Consider the following 21692-nt stretch of genomic DNA (forward strand, 5'->3'; position numbering starts at 1 on the left):
TAGTAGTGATCAAGGAAAGCCTTCTGGACAAGGGACTTTCCTATTCAAACTAAACTATCAACCAAGAGAACAGGCTAGAATTAGATTATCTCTTATGACCAAAGATCTACATGCAAGATTTGGAATCTTGTTCTAAATTGAGTCACTCCGCCATCGAACTTGATCAAGGCTTGATTGAATGGCTCAAATGCAATCTACCACAAGAATTGCGTGAAACTTAGAAATGACAAAGATGATACTCAAATTTCTAAGGGTAAAAGTCTCAATTTGATATCTCAATTTCATTCATCCGTAATCTGTCCCATAAAAGAAAATTTCAATTCTTCAAATGCCTAACCTCCTTATACAAAATTCAGATCAATCAAGGGATAAGGCTAGAATTAGATTACCTCTTAAAATCAAAGATCTAGAAGCATGATTTGGAATCTTGTTCTAAATTGAGTCACTCCACAATCAAGGCTTGATTGAATGACTCAGATGCAATCTACCACAAGAATTGCATGAAACTTAGAAATGACAACGATGATGCTCGAATTTGTAAGGGTAAAAGTCTGAATTTGAGATCTCAATTTCATTCATACAAAATCTGACTTTTATATTACAATTTGTTGGTATTTATAGTCTCCCCACAAAAGAAACTTTCAATTCATCAAATGCCTACTAACCTCCTTATACAAAATTTGGATCAACCAAGAGATATATTTCTGGTCTCAAGCAGAACCTGATATGTATTGGTCAGTTGGATAGCACAAGTTATGCAACAAAGTTTGGGAAGTGTTCGTGGAATATTGTGAAGGGTGCTATAGTGGTAGCACATGGCACAGAATATAGAACCTTATACACCACTACAGGTGTAGGAAAATGGCTGCGGTTGCTGAAGTGCTTCAAATTCAAGTCTATGGCATAATAGACTTGGACATATGAGCGTCAAAGGAATGAAGATGCTGGTTGCAAATGGAGTTTTAGAAGGCCGAAAATCTATTGACATAGGTCTTTCTGAGAGATGCGTTATGTGAAACAAAAACGAGTTAGCTTCACAGAGGCTGCAACGAGTTAGCTTCACAAAGGCTGCCAGAAAATCAAAGAATGTACGATTGGAAATGGTCCATGCAGACGTTTGGGGACTATCTCTAGATTCATCACTTGGCGGACCAAAGTTCTAGGTCACCTTCATCGAGATTTCAGCAGGAAGGTATGAGTTTATTTCCTGAAACACAAGTCAAATGTGTTTGTCACCTTCTAAAAGTGGAAAGCTGAAGTTTAAAATCACACCGGCTTGAAGATCAAATGTCTGAGGTCTGACAATGGAGGAGAGTACGACAAGTCAGAGTTTATAACATTTTGTGCAGCTAAGGGAATTAGATTAATGAGGACAGTTCCTGGTAAGGCAAGAAAAAATGGTGTTGCATAAGGAATGAACAGAACATTGAATGATTGGGCAAGAAGCATGAGGATTCATTCTGAATTGCCAAAGACATTCTGGGTCGATGCTGTAAATACAGCAGCCTATTTGATCAATAGAGGACCGTCAGTACCCTTGAAGTTCAAGTTGCCAGAAGGAACTCACGTACTCTCACTTGAGAACTTTTGGTTGTACTGCGTATGTTCACGTCAATCTAGAGAAAAGAGACAAGCTTGATGCTAAGGCTGTGAAGTGCTACTTCACAGCCTATGAGTCTGACATGTCCGGGTACAGATTTTGGGATGACAAGAATAGGAAAATCCTAAGACATTGGGACGTAACCTTTGATGAAAAAGTCCTGTACAAGGACAAGGAGAAGATAAACTTTGAGACTATGACGCAAATGGAAGTTAAGCTTGAGTTGCAGAAAAACTCACCCAATAAGCAAAAGCTCGAGAAACTCCTGAGACCTTTACTGATGAACCAGACGTGGAGCAAGTTACACCTGAGCAGGTGTTAAGGAGGTCATCCAAAGCTATCAGAGTACCAGATAGATATTCACCTTTATTACATTATTTATTTCTAATTGACGAAGGAGAACTAGAGTCCCTTGGTGATGACCTACTGTTGGAGGATACAACCAAGTGGGAGAAAGAAATGGATGATAGGATGTCTAGGCTTCAGACATGCGTTGCTCTTTCATCTACTGAAGCCGAGTACGTGGAAATAGCTGAAGCTGGAAAGGAGATGATATGGATGACAGACTATCTAGAAGAATTACGCAAGAAGAAGTGCAAGAAGATTCTTCAGGTGGAAAGTTAGAGTGACATGCAGTTGGTGAGGAACCTGGTCTATCATTCAAGGACAAAACACAAAAGGCGATACCATTTCACTCGGAGGTTAGTGGAAGATGGTGATGTGCTTGGAGAAGATAGAGGGTGTAAAGAATCCAGCAAACATGTTGACAAAATGTGTTGACATGTGAAAGTTGAGGTTGCGCAAAGCCTCAATTGGTACGGTGAAGTGAAGATTGAGAATGAAATTCTTAGTTGGCTGGATCAGTCTCCAAGTGGGAGATTGTTGGGATATGGAGAATGATGCCTATTTATAGTAAATATTTCGTAAAGATCTGGTAGAGATATATATGGTGAATATTTCATAAAGATCGGGTAGAGATATATATCGTAGATATTTTATAAAGATTTAGTAAAGCTTTATTTAGTAAACTGAAACGATCTATACCCCATCACGCAATGCTTTCAAGATGTACTTTTATTCATTCTCTGTATTCTGTTTTGGTGTACATGCCTGAAGTTATCAACAATACCTTTAAACAATATTCCTCCTTGAATTTTCTCTCTTCTTTTCTTTGTGTTCATCTTGATCGAGTATATGTGTCGTTGTGTGTTCCTAACAATTACTTCAATAATAATTTTGTAATTTATAATAACACAGCTAAAAAAATTATTCATAACCTTTCAACTACGTTCATGTTGTTGGATTTTATGTCCTAAAACTCATAGTTTGTAAACAAAAACTTATTCTATTTTCAATAAAGTTATTATTGATATTTATTCCGTAAATATTGTTATTGAATAAAGTAAATTTTACGATTATTAATCTAAATCCAATAAACTAAGAATACTCTAACGATAGTATGATTACTTGAACTATATGTAGAGATATAAGAGTGGACCAAGTTCGAGTATATAGTCAAAATGATCTATAGTATAGGGATAAGGCTGAGTACCTTATCCTGGGGACACTATGGATGCGGCCCACTTTTATATATGATATAAACAATGTGATCAGTAAATTGTACATGTGGAGACATGTGAGTGGGGGCGTTCTATGCAATGAGTATTGCATAAGATCGGACCATGAAGAAAATCATTCTCACTTTATAATCATGAATCCTATTTATTCGGAATTATCCTTATATTTGCATGGGTGAGAGTGGCTCGAGTTCACCGAATCAATAGGCCTCCCATTTTAGGGGTAAGACTGGGTGAATGGCTAGGGACGTGGGGTGCAAGATGGAATTCGCTCCTACCCACTTTTAGGGATAGTAGAGAGGTAGTTCCCTTAAGTACTAACTCCACTCCAGGTCTTGAATAAGGGGCCCTACTCTCTCATTTGCCTGAGAGGGATTCGGTTTACTGGTTGAACCACAAATCTATTGTTCATTAGAGGATCAGTGGAACATAAGGAATAAGAAGTAACTTCAGGGGTAAAATGGTAAATTGACCCAGCTCTAGTTACGAACAACTTGTGAAGGATCATGTCACGACCCAATATTTTACTACGGACCATGACTAACGACAACACACGAATGCACAAGCGATTTAAATATGAAATAGAGAAAATCCTTTAATTCAAATAATGTTTTTGAACGACAAACAAACAGAACACTCAACAGCTTGGAAATAAATTTCGAAAGAATTCAAATACAAAATAAAGACTTGACTGACGCCCCGGGACAACCCATTCCTCTGTGACAATCCCCGTCTCCATCATGTCCGCCCTTGACCGACGCCTCACGCTCCTGAAAAAGGAAAACATACCAAGGATGAGTATAAAAAATTATACTCGGTAAGCTTCTACTTGTAGGCTCTCTTCGCATCCTAACTTAACAGGTTCCCACGGTCTCCTAATTCGGTTCTAGGACATCTGGTTCTAATCTTAGTCCCTTGGAGCTTGCCCCTTAGGTTTCATAGGTTCATCGTCTTTTCATTAGACACCTAGAGGTTCCTTACGCCAAGCTGATATGGTCGGTATCTCTCTATGAGGCGCTACCTCTACATGGCTATCTGGGACTACATGGTATCTAGCCTAGGGGTGTGCTGAATACCCCTAAGCCCATATAGTCCCCCTATGGGGGGGGGGGGGGGGGCGCGACCCAACCCATTCCCATGCAGCTAATGGGCTGTACGACGTGGGGACACATTTCCCATGCGAAAAGGCTAAGAGCAGTAAGGACTGGTCAGGAACCCTTGGTCCTCCCACGAAGCTATAGATATCGTTCTCACCCTAGCAATCTATGAACACTCCTGAGGTACCTCGTTGTCATGGTAATCCGCTAAGTTCCTAGGGGAAGGTTAAGTCTGGCTAGAGCGACTTATCACTCCTAACAGCAATTTCCTAGGCTTATCATATAAATGGGCCCTAGAAAATAACAGAATGTGCATGCAACCGTCTTCTAACATTATAATATATAATTCTTGCAAACTATGCACGCCGACTCAACAGGGCGATGGCCTCCATCAAGTACCTAGAACACGAAGTTCACGCTCAATGGGACGGACTCATCCATCAAGCACCCGGAATGAAGAATACACAATTCTAACATAAATTAAACGCATGCATACGTACGACGGAAGCTTAAAGCATACAAGCAACACTCAGATAATTCACCCAACACACTTATAACAATCAATCTGACTAATCTCATTCATGGAGAGCTAATCTAAGGCAAAGGTACTAGCTTGCATGCAATCCAAGTGAATCCTACAAGTATTTCTTCCTAAATACCGGGTGGTGGCTTACCTGGTTGACGCGTGCCTTTTCGCTAGCGTTTCTATGCCCGTGAGGTGTCCAAAAATATTGATTTTCTTAAATTAGGTCCCTATTCACATAAAACCAGTATTAGAACTAGAACTAGGACAACAATCAGGCAAACAGAGGGCAAGCGGGCCAAAACGGCCGTTTCACGCGCGCTCACCCACCGACAGTGCGCCGACCATGCACGGCAGCTTCTGCACAGTCGCAAGTCGGCCGGTCCAGTTCGGCTCGGCTAGGCTAGGCTCGGCTCGGCATGGGTTTGCGGTTCAGCTTGAGCTTTGCAGGCGACACGTGTCGTCGTCTCACTAGAGCTGCGTTGCTCCAGCCGATAGTCGACGCGTGTCCAATGCCTATCGCACTGTCCTTCGCCGCTCGCCGGCCGACTTCTTTTTTTTTTTTTTTTTTTCATCTCTGTCCTCTGCAATCTGTAACATAAAGTCCCCTTTCCAATTTTCATATCTTTTGATTCGTAGTTCGGATCGATATGATTTCTTTAGCAAAGTTCTAGATCGTGTTACGGGCTACGTCCTGGTATTTTTTCGTAATTTTTTGCTTGACTACCAGGTGAGTTAAGAGTGTCGGAAGTTTGCTTACCGTTCTCGGACGACTCTCGGATCTCCGCCTTCGGATCGATATTTTGGCCAAACTTCTTCACAGATCGTGCGTAGAGTTGTTCCTAGGTGAATATCTCAACATTTTAGGACTCGATTCACATAGGAAAAGCTCAGATATGAAAAATGTCGTTTAAAATCTTACCTCACAAAACATTCTTGGATCTTGATGGAGCGTCGGCCTCGCTAGCCTCTCAGTCCTTGTACAAATCTCATCTGAAGGTGGATTCTGACGGTGGTCCGATGAACTTCGCGGTGACTCTTTTCTGTTTCCTCTCAATTTTCTCTCTAACTTTCTTTTTCTTTTGCACGAGATTTGATGGGTTTTCCTTGAACCCCTATTATGGCTGGAGGGGCAAAATGACATTTTTGCCCCTCGATTGACTTAGCACTTTTTTGTTTTTTCTTTTTGGCATTATAGATCGACTTACTAATTAAGGTTATATCAAATGGACAAAAATATATCTATAGTGAAGAGAGTGCAACTACTAGGCTATAGTGGAGTGTCCTAGTAGTTAACGAACGTTGGTTAACAAGGTTAATGAGTTTAGCTGGTTAATCTCGGATCGTTGGAGCCCGTGATCTATAGGTCCATTAGGTTCTCCTGCTAGCTCATATCGAACTAAACCATAGAACAGTGTGACGAGTGAGTTCGAAGTGTTCAAATTCAAATTAGGGAATATGCGCTAAATATATACGATATATTTAACTGCACTTTTGTTTTATTTACGAATTGAACAAAAAGAGAGAATCAGAGATATTTAAATAAGATTTAAATATTTTAATCAACATGTGTCGGAATTGATTGGGATTGACATTTGAATTAATGTTAAATATTAATTAAATTGTTTAATTAATCATTTAATATTACTCTAATTTGAAACTAATTATTTAAATTAATTGTTGAATTAAAAATGGAGAAAGTCAAAATGTTGACTTCACTTAATGGAAAAATCCATGTTTGAGTTAGTGGAATTTTGAGCGTTAAAATTTGGTTTAACCAAACTTGCATGCTTCCCAAATAAACCCCACAAATTTGAACGGAATTTTGAGGGTCAAAATTTGGTTAACTCAAACTTGCATGCTTGCCACATAATCCCACACATTTGAGTGGAATTTTGAGTGTCAAAATTTGGTAATCTAAAATTTGCATGAACATGTAAATATGACTCTATAAATAAAGTGATCAAGGTACATGTAAAGTTTTCTTGGAAAAACCTTGAGAAAAACCCTCACAAACTCTTTCTTCACCTATACTAAATCCCTTCCAAGTTTAGTCACTCACCGGATTCACAATCCCGTTCTAAGGCGGGAGAATTGTAGGGAAGACACTAGTGATGGTTCGAAACCGGTTCATGAGGAAAAAGAAATTTGAACTACAAAAGGTTAGTACTCAAACTCCTTTAGTTTTAATGCTTATGAACATGCTAGCTAATTTACTATAATTGTTGGGTTTTATGTTCTAAAACTCATAATTTGTAAACAAAAACATATTCTATTCTCAATAAAGTTATTATTGATTTTTATTCAGTAAACATTGTTATTGAATAAAGTGAATTTTACAATTATTAATCTAAATCCAATAAACTAAGAACACTCTAGCTATAGTATGATTACTTGAACTATATGTAGAGACATAAGAGTGGATCAAGTTCAAGTATATAATCAAAATGATCCATAGTACAGGGATACGGCTGAGTGCAGTCCTAGGGACACTATGGATGCGGCCCACTTTTTTATATGATATAAACAATGTGATCACTAAATTGTACATGCGGAGACATGTGAGTGGAGGCGTCCTATGCAATGAGTATTGCATAAGATCGAACCATGAATCACTCTCACTTTATAATGTACAAGTATTTCTTCCTAAATACCGGGTGGTGGCTTACCTGGTTGACGCGTGCCTTTTCGCTAGCGTTTCTATGCCCGTGAGGTGTCCAAAAATATTGATTTTCTTAAATTAGGTCCCTATTCACATAAAACCAGTATTAGAACTAGAACTAGGACAACAATCAGGCAAACAGAGGGCAAGTGGGCCAAAACGGCCGTTTCACGCGCGCTCACGCACCGGCAGTGCGCCGACCGTGCACGGCAGCTTCTGCACAGTCGCAAGTCGGCCGGTCCAGTTCGGCTCGGCTAGGCTAGGCTCGGCTCGGCACGGGTTTGCGGTTCAGCTTGAGCTTTGCAGGCAACACGTGTCGTCGTCTCACTAGAGCTGCGTTGCTCCAGCCGACAGTCGACGCGTGTCCAATGCCTGTCGCACTGTCCTTCGCCGCTCGCCGGCCGACTTCTTTTTTTTTTTTTTTTCATCTCTGTCCTCTGCAATCTGTAACATAAAGTCCCCTTTCCAATTTTCATATCTTTTGATTCGTAGTTCGGATCGATATGATTTCTTTAGCAAAGTTCTAGATCGTGTTACGGGCTACGTCCTGGTATTTTTTCGTAATTTTTTGCTTGACTACCAGGTGAGTTAAGAGTGTCGGAAGTTTGCTTACCGTTCTCGGACGACTCTCGGATCTCCGCCTTCGGATCGATATTTTGGCCAAACTTCTTCACAGATCGTGCGTAGAGTTGTTCCTAGGTGAATATCTCAACATTTTAGGACTCGATTCACATAGGAAAAGCTCAGATATGAAAAATGTCGTTTAAAATCTTACCTCACAAAACATTCTTGGATCTTGATGGAGCGTCGGCCTCGCTAGCCTCTCAGTCCTTGTACAAATCTCATCTGAAGGTGGATTCTGACGGTGGTCCGATGAACTTCGCGGTGACTCTTTTCTGTTTCCTCTCAATTTTCTCTCTAACTTTCTTTTTCTTTTGCACGAGATTTGATGGGTTTTCCTTGAACCCCTATTATGGCTGGAGGGGCAAAATGACATTTTTGCCCCTCGATTGACTTAGCACTTTTTTGTTTTTTCTTTTTGGCATTATAGATCGACTTACTAATTAAGGTTATATCAAATGGACAAAAATATATCTATAGTGAAGAGAGTGCAACTACTAGGCTATAGTGGAGTGTCCTAGTAGTTAACGAACGTTGGTTAACAAGGTTAATGAGTTTAGCTGGTTAATCTCGGATCGTTGGAGCCCGTGATCTATAGGTCCATTAGGTTCTCCTGCTAGCTCATATCGAACTAAACCATAGAACAGTGTGACGAGTGAGTTCGAAGTGTTCAAATTCAAATTAGGGAATATGCGCTAAATATATACGATATATTTAACTGCACTTTTGTTTTATTTACGAATTGAACAAAAAGAGAGAATCAGAGATATTTAAATAAGATTTAAATATTTTAATCAACATGTGTCGGAATTGATTGGGATTGACATTTGAATTAATGTTAAATATTAATTAAATTGTTTAATTAATCATTTAATATTACTCTAATTTGAAACTAATTATTTAAATTAATTGTTGAATTAAAAATGGAGAAAGTCAAAATGTTGACTTCACTTAATGGAAAAATCCATGTTTGAGTTAGTGGAATTTTGAGCGTTAAAATTTGGTTTAACCAAACTTGCATGCTTCCCAAATAAACCCCACAAATTTGAACGGAATTTTGAGGGTCAAAATTTGGTTAACTCAAACTTGCATGCTTGCCACATAATCCCACACATTTGAGTGGAATTTTGAGTGTCAAAATTTGGTAATCTAAAATTTGCATGAACATGTAAATATGACTCTATAAATAAAGTGATCAAGGTACATGTAAAGTTTTCTTGGAAAAACCTTGAGAAAAACCCTCACAAACTCTTTCTTCACCTATACTAAATCCCTTCCAAGTTTAGTCACTCACCGGATTCACAATCCCGTTCTAAGGCGGGAGAATTGTAGGGAAGACACTAGTGATGGTTCGAAACCGGTTCATGAGGAAAAAGAAATTTGAACTACAAAAGGTTAGTACTCAAACTCCTTTAGTTTTAATGCTTATGAACATGCTAGCTAATTTACTATAATTGTTGGGTTTTATGTTCTAAAACTCATAATTTGTAAACAAAAACATATTCTATTCTCAATAAAGTTATTATTGATTTTTATTCAGTAAACATTGTTATTGAATAAAGTGAATTTTACAATTATTAATCTAAATCCAATAAACTAAGAACACTCTAGCTATAGTATGATTACTTGAACTATATGTAGAGACATAAGAGTGGATCAAGTTCAAGTATATAATCAAAATGATCCATAGTACAGGGATACGGCTGAGTGCAGTCCTAGGGACACTATGGATGCGGCCCACTTTTTTATATGATATAAACAATGTGATCACTAAATTGTACATGCGGAGACATGTGAGTGGAGGCGTCCTATGCAATGAGTATTGCATAAGATCGAACCATGAATCACTCTCACTTTATAATGTAGTTTACTGTTGAGACTGATTTTTTTCATTCGATGACCTAGGTAACTCGATCTTAATCCTGAGCTAATCATGAACTCCTGTTTATTCGAAATTATCCTTAGATTTACACGGGTGAGAGTGACTCGAGTTCGCCGACTTAATAGGCCTCCCATTTCAGGGGTAAGACTGGGTGAATGGCTGGAGACATGGGGTGCAAGATGGAATTCACTCCTACCTACTTTTAGGGATAGTAGAGAGGTAGTTCCCTTAAGCACTGACTCCAGGTCTTGAATAAGGGGCCCCACCCTCTCATTGGCCTGAGAGGGATTCGGTTTACTGGTTGGATCACAAACCAATTTTTCATTAGAGGATCAGTGGGACATAAGGAACAAGAAGTAACTTCAGGGGTAAAAAAAAAAATTGACCTAGCTCTAGTTACGAACAACCTGTGAAGGATCGACTTACTAATCAAGGTTATATCAAATGGACAAAAATATATCTATAGTGAGGGAGTGCCAGTACTAGGCTATAGTGGAGTGTCCTAGTAGTTAACGAATGTTGGTTAACAAGGTTAATGAGTTTAACCAGTTAATCTCAGATCGTTGGAGCCCATGATCTATAGGTTCATTAGGTCCCCCTGCTAGCTCATATCGGACTAAACCATAGAACAGTGTGACGAGTGAGTTCGAAGTGTTCGGAATCGAATTAGGGAATATGCACTAAATATATACGATATATTTAACTGCATTTTTCTTTTATTTATGAATTAAACAAAAAAAGAGAATCAGAGATAGTTAAATAAGATTGAAATATTTTAATCAATATGTGTCGGAATTGATTGGGATTGACATTTGAATTAATCAAATTGTTTAATTAATCATTCAATATTACTTTAATTTGAAATTAATTATTTAAATTATTGTTGAATTAAAATGGAGAAAGTCAAAATTGAGTCCACCACTTAAATGGATAAATTCATGTTTGAGTTAATGGAATTTTGAGTGTCAAAATTAGGTTTAACGAAAGTTGCATGTTTGCCAAATAAACCCCCCACAAATTTAAACAGAATTTTGAGTGTGAAAATTAGGTTTAACCAAACACTCATGTTTGCCAAATAAACCCCACAAATTGGGGTGAAATTTTGAGTGTCAAAATTTGGTAATCTCAAATTTGCATGCACATGCAAATGTGACTCTATAAATAGAGTGATTAAGGTACATGTAAACTTCCTCTTAGAAAAAAAAATCTTTTGAGAAAGTCCCTCACAAATTCTCTCTTTACATATACTAAATCCCTTCCAAGTTTAGTCACTCACCGGATTCCACAATCCCATTCTAAGGTCGAAGAATAATAGGGAAGACACTAGTGGTGGTTCGAAACTGGTTCGTGAGGAAAAAGGAATTTGAACTACAAAAGGTTAGTACTCAAACTCCTTGAGTTTTAATACTTATGAACATGCTAGTTAATTTACTATAATTGATGTACTTAGAGTGCCTAAGATCCAAATTGCTTCTGCATGTGTTATAACAACACCATCCATTGGTATCAGAGCAAGTTTTAGGCCTTTATTTACATTATTTTGAGCAAGGTGGGTACCATTTCATGAATGAAAAATTGTGGATGCTAAAGTGGTTGAGCAAGGTGGGTACCATTTCATGAATGAAAAATTGTGGATGCTAAAGTGGATGTTTATGGTTTTGGCATTTTTTTTACGCTTCCATTTGATACAATTATTATATTTGGCCTAATGTGTATGAGCTTTCATGAAGAAAGGTCTGTAATTTTTATGGAAATGATGGCAAGCTGAACCGAAGAAGAAGAAAGAAAAACACCCCCGGCAGGCTCGAGGGAGTGGATCACGTTAATTTCAAATTATTAATGTAATAATTTAGTTAACTGCTTGCTTTAAAATGTCAAAACTCATCCACTTTAGTGTGCTTAATTAATTATGCATTGTGAAGGTATGTTTTAATTAAATAGAAAATATATATGCATAAAGTATGCCATATAAATTTAAAATCCCACCATAGGCTAAGCATGTTTCATGCATTACAAGTATGTTGTAAGTGTTATAATGTATAGTATGCATGTTTAGGGTTCCATGAGTGATAGATATAAATTGTTATATTATTGCATGGAATAGATGATTATATAATTGTTATATGAAGCATGTTAGATGCATATTATAGGTTATTTTCAACGTCATAAAATGAGATAGATGTTAAAATCTATAATACAGATAAGTGCATGCTCACTTAGTGTTAAGAACAAAGCACGATCAATTTTAAATAGTTAAAATAGGTCGATATCTTGTAAAATTGCAGTTACAAGAAAGCTCACTCAGCACGATCTTGTCTAAGGCTGTTTGTACATAAGTTGATGGTTTATGGAACACCTGCTACCTGGAAATCGGGCCAGTATTTGAGCTTAGTTAGCCCAGTTTTATGAGCATGCTTGAGTGATGTAAGTTTTTGGAAAAATCACCTAGACTTAGGTTATATTTATTAGTCAGAATATACCTAAGTAATGAGTATACCCAACCATCTAAAATACTTAGTGGGAGGAAAAAGGTATATGAGATACATCGTTTTCTTTTTCACGCTCTCTTGAAAATTCACACCGTGAGATTCATGCTCGGCCTCGTGACGCCCTGGGAGCGGCCTCCATTAAGAAGATATTTGCATGAGTCAATAAAAAGGTGAATAGAGAGTATTTATAGTAAGTAGAAGGAAGTATATCAACACATCCTATGGTCTCCACCACTAGGTTACACCGTGAGATTCCCATGTTCTGCCTGCATGTTACCCTAGAGCAACTACCCATTCGGAGGGTCGTAACATGGGAGATGGAACAACGCAAACTCCAAAATAGATAGGATTTCTTAGGTCCATTCCCAACTTTGGCTTTTTTATCGATAGCATTGTTGGTGCCGACCTCTGAGGTCTGAAAATGGCAGGTCACACTTACGAAAAATTATTAAGAGTTAGTATATTCTTGACCAAAGTAGCGATAATTAAAACACTATAGGAATAAAGAGTTATTCTAGGATTAGTGTTCCAGTCAAGAATGTCTTGGTTTAGTAAAGGAGTGATTGATTGCCCCTCGGTAGTAGTTACTCTGACTCACTAAAGTATCGTTGCAAATTACTTTTGGGTACATTATTACATTTGCTAAACTTGATTGGATTAAATAGGATTAAGTCAAATCACTAATAGAATTTTCTTTATATCACAGCATGACAAACTCAATAGTACAATTACTCGCTTCTGAGAAATTAGACGGGGACAATTACAACTTGGAAATCAAACCTAAACACAATACTTGTAATTGATGATTTAAGGTTTGTTTTAACTGAGGAACGTCCTCCAAACCCCAGCTCAAATGCAAACCGAACAGTTCGGGATGCATATGACAGATGGACAAAGGAAAATGACAAAACCCAAGTGTACATTTTAGCCAGCATATCTGATGTTTTGGCTAAGAAACACGATGTTATGGGTACAGCTAAAGAGATTATGGAATCCCTAAAAGGGATGTTTGGACAACCGTCTTTCTCCCTTAGACATGACGCCATAAAATACATTTATAACTGTCGTATGAAAGAAGGTGCCTCAGTTAGAGAACATGCCCTGGACATGATGGTCCATTTCAATGTGGCAGAAGTAAAAGGAGTTGTCATTAATGAGAAGAGTCAAGTCAATTTTACCATGGAGTCTCTTCCGAAGAGCTTCTTCTAGTTTCGCACAAATGCAATGATGAACAAGATAGAATATAACTTGATTGCTCTTCTCAATGAGCTACAGACTTATCAGTCCCTCTTAAAAAGCAAGGTTCAAACAGGAGAAGCAAACGTTGTTGTCTCTAAGAAATTACTACGAGGATCGTCCTCCAAAAATAAGTCTGGTCCTTCAACTTCTAAAAATGTTTTGATAAAAGAAGAAGGGTAAGGGGAAAAATAAGATTCCTACTGACCGCAAACACAAGGTTCAAAAAGCAGATAAAGGAAAATGTTTCAATTGACACGAAAACATGCACTGGAAGAGAAACTGCCCAAAATACCTTGCAGAGAAGAAAGCCGAAGAGACACAACAATGTAAATATGATTTACTAGTTGTAGAAATATGTTTAGTAGAGTATGATAACTCAACTTTGATACTAAATTCATGAGCCACTAATCATATTTGTCCTTTTTACCAGGAAACTAGCTCCTGGAGAATGCTTGCGGACGGCGAGATAACACTCAGGATTGGAACAGGAGAGAACAACTAAGCATGTAAAGTGGCCAGCTAAGCAAACATGTAAATCATTAGTAACAACTCTTTAATAAACTAAAATATCACCGCAAACATACTTAAACTGCATAAAACTCTTCCGCCTCCCCTATAAGGCTTATCTCTCCATGCAAACCGACTTCAACATAGAAATCAACATCCTAATCATGATAGAATAAGAAAAGAGAGGAAATGATTAAGAGTTATCAAGCTTTGTTGGTGTCCTTCAATGGAAGTCCCCCTCCTTTGAGCTCTCTCATCCACCTCTTTGCCTTAGTCTATCCTTCTCGGTTTTCTTTTCCTTCTCCTATCAACAGCTGCTGAATTAGGATTCTTCTTCCTTCTTGGTTTTCTTTTGCCTTCGGTGGACATTAAAGGATGTCAGATATATTTCTGGTCTCAAGAAGAACCTGATATGTATTGGTCAGTTGGATAGCATAGGTTATGCAACAAAGTTTGGGAAGAGTTCGTGGAAGATTGTGAAGGGTGCTATGGTGGTAGCACATGGCACAAAATCTAGAACCTTATACACCACTACAGGGTGTATGAAAATGGTTGCGGTTGCTGGAGTACTTCAAGTTCAAGTCTATGGCATAATAAACTTGGACATATGAGCGTCAAAGGAATGAAGATGCTGGTTGCAAATGGAGTTTTAGAAGGCCTAAAGTCTATTGACATAGGTCTTTCTGAGAGATGCGTTATGTGAAACAGAAACGAGTTAGCTTCTCAAAAGGCTGCCAGAGAATCAAAGAAAGTACGATTGGAAATGGTCCATGCAGACGTTTGGGAACCATCTCCAGTTTCATCACTTGGCGGATCAAAGTTCTAGGTCACCTTCATCAAGATTTCAGCAGGAAGGTATGGGTTTATTTCCTGAAACACAAAGTCAAATGTGTTTGTCACCTTCTAGAAGTGGAAGGCTGAAGTTGAAAATCACACCGGCTTGAAGATCAAATGATTGAGGTCTGACAGTGGAGGAGAATACGACAAGTCAGAGTTTATAACATTTTGTGCAGCGGAGGGAATTAGATTAATGAGGACAGTTCCTAGTAAGGCAAGAAAAAATGGTGTTGCAGAAAGAATGAACAGAACATTGAATGAGCGGGCAAGAAGCATGAGGATTCATTCTGGATTGCCAAAGACATTTTGGGCCGATGCTGTAAATAATGTAGCCTACTTGATGAATAGAGGACCGTCAGTACCCTTGAAGTTCAAGTTGCCGGAAGAAACTCACGTACTCTCACTTGAGAACTTTTGGTTGTACTGCGTATGTTCACGTCAATCCATAGAAAAGAGACAAGCTTGATGCTAAGGCTGTGAAGTGCTACTTCATAGGCTATGACTCTGACATGTTCGGGTACAAAGTTTGGGACGACAAGAATAGGAAAATCCTAATACATTGTGATGTAACCTTTGATGAAAAAGTCTTGTACGAGGACAAAGAGAAGAAAAACTTTGAGACCATGAAGCAAGTGGGAGTTGAGCTTGAGTCGCAGGAAAACTCTCCCAATGATGTTAGAGCAGAAGCTCGTGAAACTCCTAAGACCGTTACTGAAGAACCAGACGTAGAGCATGTTACACCTGAGCAGGTGTTGAGGAGATCACCCAAAGCTATCAGAGCACCAGATAGATATTCACCTTCATTACATTATTTCTCGTGGCTGACGAACGAGAACCAGAGTCCCTTGATGACGACCTACAGTTAGAGGATACAACCAAGTGGGAAAAAGCCATGGATGATAGGATGTCTAGGCCTCATAAATGCGTTGCTCTTTCATCTACTGAAGCTGAGTACGCGGAAATAGCTGAAGCTGGAAATGAGATGATATGGATGACAGACTATCTAGAAGAATTACGCAAGAAGCAGTGCAAGAAGATTCTTCAGGTAGATAGTTAGAGTGACAAGCAGTTGGTGAGGAACCCGGTCTATCATTCAAAGACAAAACACAGAAGGCGATACCATTTCACTCGGAGGTCAGTGGAAGATGGTGATGTGCTTGGAGAAGATAGAGGGTGTAAAGAATCCAGCAAACATGTTGACAAAATGTGTTGACGTTGGAAGGTTGAGGTTGTGCAAAGCCTCAATTGGTATGGTGTAGTGAAGATTGAGAATGAAATTCTTAGTTGGCTGGATCGGTCTACAAGTGGGAGATTGTTTAGATATGGAGCCTGATGCCCATTTACAGTAAATATTTACTAAAGATCTGGTAGAGATATATACGGTAGATATTTCGTAAAGATCCGGTAGAGATATATATGGTAGATATTTCGTAAAGATTTAGTAAAGCTTTATTTAGTAAACTGAAACGATATATACCCCATCAAGCAATGCTTTCAAGATGTACTTTTATTCATTCTCTGTATTCTGTTTTGGTGTACATACCTGAAAAGTCATCAATAAAACCTTTAGCCAACATTCCTCCTTGAATTTTCTCTCTCCTGTTCTTTGTGTTCGTCTTGATCGAGGATATGTGTTGTTGTGCGATTCTAACAATTACTTCAATAATAATTTTGTAATTTCTAATAACAGGGCTAAAAAATTATTTATAACCCTTCAACTACGTTCATGTATCCTCGCAATGGAACTAGAGTATTAAAGATAATTCCCTTCTCCCCTCTTCTTTCGAACAAGAGAACAATAAGAGAACAACTATGCATGTAAAGTGGCCAACTAAGCAAACATGTAAATCATTAGTAACAACTCTTTAATAAAATAAAATCACACCGTCAACATACTTAAACTACATAAAACTCTTCCGCCTCCCCTGTAAGGCTTAGCTCTCCATACAAAATGATTTCAACGTAGGAATCAACATCTTAATCGTGAGAGAATAAGAAAAGAGAGAAACTGATTAAGAGTTATCAAGCTTTGTTTCTGTCCTTCGATGGAAGTCCCCCTACTTTGAGCTCTCTCTCTCATCCACCTCTTTGCCTTAATCTATCCTTCTTGGTTTCCTTTTCCTTCTCCTATCAACAGCTGCTGAATTAGGGTTCTTCTTCCTTTTTGGTTTTCTATTCCGTTCGGTGGCCCTCTTCTCTTTAGGTAATCTTCCTGATAAGACAACCCTAATCCTCAGCCCGATGATCCAAGCTTTTGTTGAAGCAAGAACCCTTGAATCAAAGAAATCAACGCCAACTTATACAAAATTCGGATCAATCAAGAGATAAGGCTAGAATTAGATTACCCTCTTAAGATAAAAGCTATAGAAGCAAGATTTGGAATCTTCTTTTAAATTAAGTCAGTCCACAATAGAACTTGATGAATGCTTGATTGAATGGCTCAGATGCAAATCTACCACAAGAATTGCATGAAACTTAGAAATGGCAAAGATGATGCTCGAATTTCTAAGGGTAAAAGTCTCAATTTGAGATCAAAATTTCATTCATCCGAAATCTGCCTTTTGCATAATAATTTGTTGGTATTTAAGTCTTCCCACAAAAGAAACTTTCAATTCTTCAAATGCAACTAACATTTATCCCGATCCCCTTAAATATCCACAAAAGAATAAGTCAATTTGACCCATAACTTCCACCCTTTTGCGCATTACAAAAATTATAAAATTAAAAATAATAAATCGCAATTTATAGCAACTTCATCCGCTACTTCAACCGTGCAAATATTCACTTCTGAAGCTCCAAATGGTCCTTCCTCAACCGAATCAGCTTGTAACACATGAAATGATGGTTGAACCGAGCCTATCTAATTTTGTAGATGAAGAATGAATACTTGTTGACTCTTGTTAGCCTTGGATTCTGTAATAGGTCTAGTTGGAACATTTGGAACACCGTGATTCTTATCAAGAACCATAATATTCCTAGACCATATATGGTATCATGTGTGGTGATGATTCAGTGCTGCCATAAGGCCTTTGTTTCATAGACTAGTCTTTGGGTGGTCGAGAGATCATATAGATACATTATGAGATGAGAGAAACGAGTGCGACATGATGTTATAGTCCTACTTTAGAATTGTCATCTATTCTTTGGTATGTATGCACCCAGATAGGATCAAAACCATACCATCTACAGGGCATCAGTGTCGCTCAAATGTGGGTCGTGCCTCACCATGACATGCATGGATCACTATATTGTCGTGCCTCATCATGTGCATATACATGTATGTATCACGCAACACACACTTACACACATATAATAAATACATATATACATGCATAAATACATACATACCTATACATATACATAAACAGACAGACAGACACACACACACACATATATATATATGTGTGTGTGTGTATTATATTATGTATTTGTATATAGCACATATTTATACATTTTTATAATTTTCATCATTTTTATTTTTAAATGTGCAAAATTTACCATATATTCATTCTATATTCTTTTATTAAACAAGATTTGCCGAAAAATTTTAAAGATCCACTCAACCATAATTATTTATCGATAAAAAAAATAGTTAATTTCTATATTAGCTAATAGACTTCCAATTAAATAGTCTAGTTATTTTGTAAGTAGTTTATTACAATTTTATTTTGATTTTTTATTTTTCATGTTTTAAACTTTAGCAATGGATCGATACATTATTCATTTTTTATTGAGAAAAATTTTTAATAAAGAAGAAATATAAAAGAAGAAATGGAGTTATACTTACCATGTTTGAAGAGATTTGAGCATATATTCAACTCAACTCATGTGCTGCAATTAGTGAAAAAATATATGATCGGATTAAAAGTCAATCAAATCAATATAGAAATATCATTTAAAACTAAACAAACAATTACTTTGGATTCAACATGTTTTAGACCTAATTTAATTTTTTAGATGGTAAACTTTTTCAATCCAATAAATCCTTATCAAAAAATGAATTCGCCTAATCTAATATTAAAATATTCACCTTACGGTTGATTCGAGTTGTTCGAGTAATTTAATAAAAATTAATTGATAATTTGTTTTTAAATACCCATTTAGATGATGTGGTTCTTGGAGTAACTATTTTAACACTCTAATACACATAAAATAATTTTTAAAAAACAAACAACAAAAACAACATGCCAAATTTAAAAAGTTCTCACTACAGGTTATATTTTTCTAAACTGTGCTAATATTCTATGTAAATCCAACCATTTCATTTACAACCCAAAATTTAACCCTTGAAATAATAACAATAATAGTAATAAATCCCTTTCCTATTTTTGATTCCTAAATTATCCTATAAAATCGTTTGTCCCCCAATCTAAAAATCATAAACTCGCAAACAAAATTCATCATGGATCTTCCTCCAAAACTCACAAAACTCAATGTAATGTTTCTTCTTCTTTCTCTTTGAATTTCATTTTCTTTTTCTTTGTTTTCTTTCCATTGATCTTGTGGGCCTCGCTTGTTCTTCTACTTTCATTGGTTTTTGTCTGGAATCACTTCAAATGATTGTGGGTTTTTGTTCAAAACCCCGAATGGTTTATTGAAGAACTTTTTTTCCCGTGGATCCTTACTATTCTCGATCAAATTCGAAAATGTAACCAACAAAAAGAGATTGAATCATCTTTGATTTTTTTCGGTAGGTTACAGCAGCGAGAATCTCGGTCGTGATCGTACTGGCATTGGTGAGCTTAGCCACCGTGGACGCTATGAATCCGCGTCTAAGTTCGAACTCCCTGGAATTTCAGGCGATCAATTGTCGGAAACACTCAGCGTTGTTAACGGAGTTTGGCGGCGTCGGCGACGGAGTAACTTCAAATACTCACGCGTTCCGAAAAGCGATTGAACATCTCAGCACAATGGCGGCAGATGGCGGAGCTCAATTGGTCGTGCCGCCGGGAAAATGGCTGACCGGAAGTTTTAATCTGACTAGCCATTTCACACTTTTTATCGATAAAGAAGCTAAAATTCTTGCATCCCAGGTTCGACCTATCGAGTATTTTATTTTTATAAACCTAACACCTTTGGGAGTGGTGATTTGAATTTTAATCTTTAATCCAAAATAAATGAGTTAGATTTGTTCCTCATAATTTAATTTAATGGTGCAGAATGAATCAGAATGGCCACTCGTGAAAGTTCTCCCATCTTATGGGAGGGGAAGAGATGCTCCTGGTGGACGGTACAGCAGCCTCATCTTTGGAACTAATCTCACCGATGTGGTTATCACGGGTGATTATTTTTTCTTACCTTTTACTATTCTAATTTTTTTTAAATGGATTGCAAAATTATAACACGCTTCCGTGCTATCAGAATTAAATAAAAAAGAACTAAGGTAACTGAAAACATAAAAAGAACTTTTATAGAAAATAAAGTTGGGTCGGTGACATGGTGTAGGTAACAACGGTACAATCGACGGGCAGGGATCTTCTTGGTGGGAAAAGTTTAAGAAAGGGGAGCTCAAGGTAACACGGCCATATGTGATCGAGATCATGTACTCTGATCAAATCCAGATCTCGAATCTCACTTTGATCAACTCACCTTCTTGGTTCGTCCATCCGATTTATAGCAGGTTTGGCTATTTCGCTTCCGTCCCATTATCCTTGTATTTTAGGATTATGCTTCGAAAAAAGTATACCATTCAAATTCCTCCCGACCAAAAAGAATTTTTAATTATATATCATAATATGGGTGAAAATGCAGAAATGTGATTATCCAAGGGCTCACCATCTTGGCTCCAGTCACCGTACCCAACACCGACGGAATCAATCCAGGTTCCCTTCTTCTTCTCCTTTAAAACCTTAGGGTTATTTTCTTCCTCAATCCCTCTCCCTAAATCTCCGTTCAATTTATCAGATTCTTGTTCCAACACTCGAATCGAAGACTGCTACATTGTCTCCGGTGACGATTGCATCGCCATCAAGAGCGGATGGGACCAATACGGTATCAAGTTCGGAATGCCGACCGAGGACCTCGTCATTCGCCGCCTCACTTGCATCTCACCAGATTCTGCAGGTATTGCCCTTGGCAGCGAAATGTCCGGCGGAATCCGCAACGTCAGGATCGAAAACGTTACAGCAATCAACACACAGTCTGCCGTCAGAATCAAAACCGCTCGCGGACGAGGCGGTTTCGTCAAGGACATTTTCGTCCGAAGAATGTTTCTATCCACGATGAAATACGTCTTCTGGATAACTGGAGACTACAAATCGCATGCGGATGACAAGTTCGATCCCTCGGCATTGCCATTGATTAAGAACATTAATTACAGAGACGTGGTGGCCGAGAATGTTAATATGTCGGCTAATTTGGCAGGGATTTCAGGAGATCCATTCACGGATATTTGTGTTTCAAATGTGAAGATTGGATTGTCGGCGACGCCTAAAAAGTTGCAGTGGAACTGTACGAACATTGAGGGATTTAGTAGCGATGTGGATCCGCCGCCATGTGCTCCGCTGGCTAAGGCAGCGAAAAGCGGTGGATGTGACTTTCCCGAGGATCAGCTGCCGATTGAGAATGTTCAGTTGAAGTCATGCTCGGTTGAAATTCCTACCTTCTCGTAAAGACTTTGTTTTTTTTCTTTTTTTTAATTCTATGGAATAAATGATAA

At 37.9% G+C, this 21692-nt stretch overlaps 1 protein-coding gene across 1 annotated transcript; it reads left to right on the top strand.

The window, feature by feature from the left end:
* The first annotated feature begins 19548 nt into the window (after positions 1-19548).
* LOC147789686 (putative polygalacturonase) lies at positions 19549-21647 on the top strand. The gene is made up of 5 exons (XM_087117020.1): positions 19549-20067; positions 20194-20314; positions 20480-20654; positions 20786-20856; positions 20939-21647. Exons 1-5 carry the CDS (start codon positions 19795-19797, stop codon positions 21643-21645), a joined length of 1347 nt encoding a protein of 448 aa, XP_086973146.1. The 5' UTR covers positions 19549-19794; the 3' UTR covers positions 21646-21647.
* The last annotated feature ends 45 nt before the right edge of the window (positions 21648-21692 follow it).

The sequence above is a fragment of the Cucurbita pepo genome, chromosome 13 (assembly GCF_057944985.1).
Source record: "Cucurbita pepo subsp. pepo isolate OVF chromosome 13, ASM5794498v1, whole genome shotgun sequence".
Lineage (NCBI taxonomy): Eukaryota > Viridiplantae > Streptophyta > Magnoliopsida > Cucurbitales > Cucurbitaceae > Cucurbita > Cucurbita pepo.

Excerpts from the sequence above, each read along its gene's own strand:
- LOC147789686 (XM_087117020.1), top strand. The coding sequence starts at position 19,795 with ATGAATCCGCGTCTAAGTTCGAACTCCCTGGAATTTCAGGCGATCAAT. Across the intron at positions 20,068-20,193 it reads CTAAAATTCTTGCATCCCAG|AATGAATCAGAATGGCCACT; the intron begins GTTCGACCTATC and ends TTAATGGTGCAG. Across the intron at positions 20,315-20,479 it reads CACCGATGTGGTTATCACGG|GTAACAACGGTACAATCGAC; the intron begins GTGATTATTTTT and ends GACATGGTGTAG.